General features: G+C 46.1%; 1 protein-coding gene across 1 annotated transcript; it reads left to right on the plus strand.

Moving 5' to 3' along the window:
• The first annotated feature begins 1,071 nt into the window (after window positions 1-1,071).
• Window positions 1,072-3,196, plus strand: LOC138951339 (atrial natriuretic peptide receptor 1-like). Its single transcript, XM_070322960.1, has 2 exons — window positions 1,072-2,270; window positions 3,186-3,196. Exons 1-2 carry the CDS (start codon window positions 1,553-1,555, stop codon window positions 3,194-3,196), a joined length of 729 nt encoding a protein of 242 aa, XP_070179061.1. The 5' UTR covers window positions 1,072-1,552.
• Window positions 3,197-5,470: the final 2,274 nt, after the last annotated feature.

The following is a 5,470-nucleotide window of genomic DNA, read 5'->3' on the forward strand; positions in this document are numbered from 1 at the left end:
TCTAGCAAATGTTTAAAAAGTGGTCAACTAGCAACATTAATGGTTAGAAATAAGTACTGAACTATAGCATTTGTTTGGAGTCATTGGGTACTGTTTTCGAATGTAGAAATAGAAAACGTTTTTTACTCGAAATAGAGGATTTTTTCATCGTCATAATGCCAACCGTCATGGACCAATTTTTTTTTTTTCTTCTTTTTTTTCTTCTCTTTTTCTATGTGAAATGATGGACAGACGAATATGAGATGACGATAATACAATGAAACTATTCGACAAATATGAACTATTAAAAAAATTACGAAGGCATGCCATTGGTACTAATTACAATCCTATGCATGACAGAAAATTACATGAATGAAGACGACACGATGGATCTATGACCAGTAAACATATTTATGAACAGATATAGTAATGATACCGAACACAAAATCTTCATCAAACATGATAAGAAAACGACGTGGCAAAGAAGGAAACGACACACACACACACACACACACACACACACACACACACACACACACACACACACACACACACACACACACACACACACACACACATGGACCAATTTGTTTCTCCTTGTTTGTTTAATAGGGTCTCCATGGAAATGTGTATTGTACACATACAAAACAAATGGTCGGGATATCGTGGGGGTTGTCGTAAAAGGCAGGTGGTCGTTATCGAGAGGTGGTCGCCAGGACAGCTTCGACTGGATTTGTAGTTCGGCGGGAGAAGTATATAAAGTGTGACCCTCCACCACAGAATGAGTCGCATGTCACCTTTGCATGATTTTCATATTTTTACATTTTCCTAAAGATTTGTGTATGCTCTATCCAGTGGTGAAAACCGTTTTAGAAAAGAGCGAACACTGTTTGAGTTATAACCTGTGACTAAGGGGACCCTCGCACTGTTACCAGACACTCCCCGGACTTATATTAAGCCTAGCGCAGAACCGCGCGAGGTGACATGCGACTCATTTCGTGGTGGAGGGTCACAAATACTCGTAAGTCTTGCCGTTTGAGCTCCTAAAATGAGCAAACACGCATGTTTTATTTAATACATATTGCAGGTATTGGGCGGGACAGACCGAGATGGTGAAGAATCATAATTATCCTACCGTGTGACAGAACAAAACAAATCAAAAACAAAAACATAGTACAAATGTGCCGTTTGCACCGACAACAACCTTACTCTAATTGAGGGCGTACTTCGTAGAAACCTTCCTGAACATCTAAGCTAGCAGAGAAGAGAGAAAGTCAAGTTTTACGCTCTCACGGCAAAGCCATTGGGGGATGGATGTTCCCGGGTGTAAAGGCTATCAGAGAAGAAAACAACCTCTACATTCTTGGACAACTACTTCCTTCAAGCTTTGGAGAACATGACAAGCAAAGCGGAGAAAAGAACTGTAAATGAGTCGACAGGACAGAAACACCATACAAGTGAACGATACTCGGGGGTAAAACCACAAACACAAACTACTACACAAGGCTACCGTCAAGACCAGCGTTGGCAAAGCCTCGGACTCTGAAGCTAGCAACAATCGAGAGCGTCCACGATGCGGGTCAGCCTGCCAGCAGCGGCGATGATGACGTCACTGGTGGTGACGTCACTACTGGTAACGTCACTGCGCGGGGCGCTGACGTCATCATCAAACACGGAGGTGAAACTGGGCGTGATCCTGCCGTACAAGGATCTCAAGCCGTGGGTGATGCCCAAAGTGCTCCCGGCAATCCGCTACGCCATTGAGACCGTGAACAAGCGGGGGTGGTTGCCAGGGAAGCGCCTGGTGGTCCACACGGCGGATTCGCAGTGCTCGGAGACAGAAGGACCCTTAGCGGCGATAGACATGTACCACAAGGGCACCGCCAACGTCTTCCTGGGGCCCGCCTGCAACTACGCTATCGCCCCCGTAGCCCGCTTCTCCCACCGTTGGGGGATCCCCGTTCTGACCGCCGGGGCGTTTGTCAGGGCCTTCCACGACAAATCGGAGTACAAGATGCTGACCAGAATCCTGGGAACGTACGACAAGAGCGGGCACTTCTTCATCAGCCTGTTCAAGGAGTTCGGGTGGCAGCAGGCGGGCTTGCTGTTTTACGAGAGACTGGGTCCCAACGCGGGTAAGACTGAGTGCTTCTTCGCCATGGAGGGAGTCTACGAAGGGCTGAAGACCACCTTCGGTAAAACGCCGTGGATCGAGAAATTCGACCAGAGAAACCCCGAGACCAATTACAAGACTATTTTGCAGGAGGTTCCCGTCAAGGCCAGAAGTAAGTGTCGGTGTTTTGTGGTTTTGCTGGGTGGTGGTTGTGGGGGGGGGGGGTGGGTTTGTGGAGGGATTGAGGAAGAAGAGTAGGGGTGGGGGTGGGGGTAGAATGGGAGGGGGGATGTTGGGGTGGGGGATGGTGAGTATGTGAGTGCTCGTGTGTTCGTGCGTGTCCGTCTGTTTGCCTGTCAAGCTCTGTATATGAGTGTTTGTTTGTCATTTTGCGTGCGTGTATTCTCTGCCTGTCCTAATGTCTGTCCACCTGTCTGTCTATCAGTCCTTACATGTGTATTTGTCTCTGCCTCTCTGTCTGCCTGTGTAGTATGCTACAGAGAGACCTTAACTATTTCCACCAGCCGTGTCAACCCAACTGTCATGGTTACCGATCTGTGTTTGCCAATGCTAAAAACATGATTATCCTAGCTTGCACGGTATCATTCTGTACTACCCGTCACAAAACAAATGGTTGGATATTTAATTTGTGATGAGCCCGTTTATTGTAGAATGAGTTATATGACTGAAAAGAACTCGTTCTGGCTTGAACAGCATGCATACCTCATGTCTCAAATAACTCGTGTTCGAATCGTCGGAATTATACTGAGCTCGTCAAAACAATAGACCCTATCGCTACGCTGAAAACACAATAGCTGTTAAAATTGAGCGGACAGTGCAGATCGGAGCTAATTTTAACATTTAGATGTTCGTCTTTTGCATTATTTCACGGGCACAAATCGCCGACCACGTGATTGTCCAACAATGTCACATGTAGCTTACCTCACCGTTGCCAATAAAAAACATGAAAAAACAAGGACAAGTATAGCTTTCCCACGACCCATAAACATTTGGCAGTTATTTCCGAACATCGTATGTTAGAGTTATGCGAAGAGATGGTTTTTTTGTACGCACTGCTGTTTCATGATTTTAGGGCTGCGTTAGACCAAATGGAAACTGTTGGCAATGCTGAAATGGGTCGGCTGTTTATGGATTTGGCTCTTGAGATCGAGGTTTCATTTCCTGAGCACCCTTTTCTTCATCCTATCGCCCACCGAAAATAATCATTCACGTTCTCACAGGCCTCTAAACTTGACAGGGACATGAAGTAATGATGCGTTAAAAAAAATCATTGGATAATTGCCTGGCTGAATCCCCGTATCAATTTCCTCGCGTTCTGTAGCTTGCTCCCAGCGGACAGAATGACTATGGACTCGCATGTGCACTTTCAGAACTTTCGTTACGGTTCGTCGAACTCTTACCCCACGAAGACAACACAAGAGTGCGCATTCTAACACTGGAATTCGAATGCCACGTTGAATCCACGTATTAATTTGCTAGCTTTATGTAGCTGCCTCCCAATGGACAGAATGGCTATGGAACCACATGTGCACTGTCAGCCCTTTCGTTACGGTTCGTTGAACTCTTTCACCACGAAGACAACAACACAAGAGGCCACATTCTAACACTGGAATAAATCCACTAAAAAGTCATTGCAAGGCTGAATCCACGTATTAATTTGCTAGCTTTCTATAGCTTGCTCCCTGCGGACAGAATATATAGCTATGGAGCCATAAATTATGTGCAATATCAGCCCTGACGTTGCGGATCGTTTAGCCCTTTCACCACGAAGACAACACACACAACGGCATGGACTCCGGTGGTAACAGCGAAGCCTACCTTTAAGGAGCTCCAACAATCTGAGAAACTCGAATCTTAAAGGGGATGTGTGGTGTCTTAAAATGGAGGTAAATTTACAGAAGCTATGAGCAGAGAATTGGGGGGGTCTTCTCAACATGGTAACAGTGGAACCTAACCTTCAAAAGAGAGGAAGTATTTAATCTGTGGGTCTTAAAATCAGGAGGGGGGATGTGTGTGTGTGTGTGTGTGTGTATATGTGTGTGTGTGTGCGTTCGTGTGTGTGTGTCTATGTTTGTATGTGTGCGTTCGTGTATGTGTGTGTGTGTGTGTGTGGGTGTGTGTTTTGTGTGTATGTGTGCGTGTGTGTGTGTGTGCGTGTGAGTATGTGTGTGCGTGTGTGTGTGTGTGTGTGTGTATGTATGTATGTATGTATGTGTGTGCGTCTGGGTGTGTGTATTACTGTAACAGAGCGTGAAAACAGGCGTAGGTCATCCGGAGGGGTTGAAATTACTGCTGGAGCATCTGTCCCGCTTTCACCGCCCGGTGCAATTTAGCGGAAACGCCTACAGTGACACTATACTTGCCCGAAAGATTCCGGCACGTGTTGCCCGGCGGAAAATTGAATGATAGCGCCCGCATTTCTCGGGCCAGACAAATGGGTGCGCTGCAGACATGCGATATTAGATATATCCCCCTCGCTTTACTTTTTGATGTCATCCTTGTCCAACCAGCCGTCTTGATGTATTCCGGTTGATAGCGGATTTGATCATCCGGGCACTAGTGCTGCCTATGAATAAAACATGAGGTCGTGCTTTCGGGGGCAGCGGACCGACTTTACGATGTGTAAGTTGGCGTCGTTTTCTTGTCCTGCGGACATGTATTTCTGTGTTTGTTTGCTTCTGTGACAGTTCCGAGCAGCTTTTCAGAGACCAAAGTAATGTTATCATATTTGCCCTGTCCCGCATGCAAATCGTACTTGGTCACAGTGTCGTATCATACTGAGCTGATGCAGTAATAATTTGTATTCAGACCCGTTGTGGGTTAAGGATACTTTTTTTTCCGGCGCAGACAATCTTTGATATCACCATTTTCCTTCCGATCTAGATACCTTGTAAATCACCCTGGATCGGTCCAGAATTTGTATAGGGGGTAATCATTTTATTCTGACATACACCACATTTTGGAATTAGGCCTGATGTGGGGCGAAAGGGTTGTTCACACGGCAGACCTTTAACTAACTTCCAACCAACTTTAGTTTGTTTGAAGACGCTCAGGAGTCGTAATGACCAAGTCGGTGAAAGTCCGCCATGTGAACGGTCCTGACGATTTATTTCCGATTTATTTCCGATTGAGCAGCGACTTAAAAGTTCGGATGAGCGCTGCTCATCTCCGCGTCGATTTTTTAAACGGCTTATTGGAGCAGACGTTTGGCTAACGCGCTTTACCGATTGGTTAGCTCTAGCCGGAAAACAACGACTGCGGCCGGATGAACCCGAATGTGTAAGTCTCGTTGCTTCCGTGTGGAGCTTGGTCGTTTTGTTAGTTACAAAGTGAAGAAGAAAACCAACGCACGCCAAT

The sequence above is a fragment of the Littorina saxatilis genome, linkage group LG16 (genome assembly GCF_037325665.1).
Source record: "Littorina saxatilis isolate snail1 linkage group LG16, US_GU_Lsax_2.0, whole genome shotgun sequence".
Lineage (NCBI taxonomy): Eukaryota > Metazoa > Mollusca > Gastropoda > Littorinimorpha > Littorinidae > Littorina > Littorina saxatilis.

Excerpts from the sequence above, each read along its gene's own strand:
- LOC138951339 (XM_070322960.1), top strand. The coding sequence starts at position 1,553 with ATGCGGGTCAGCCTGCCAGCAGCGGCGATGATGACGTCACTGGTGGTG.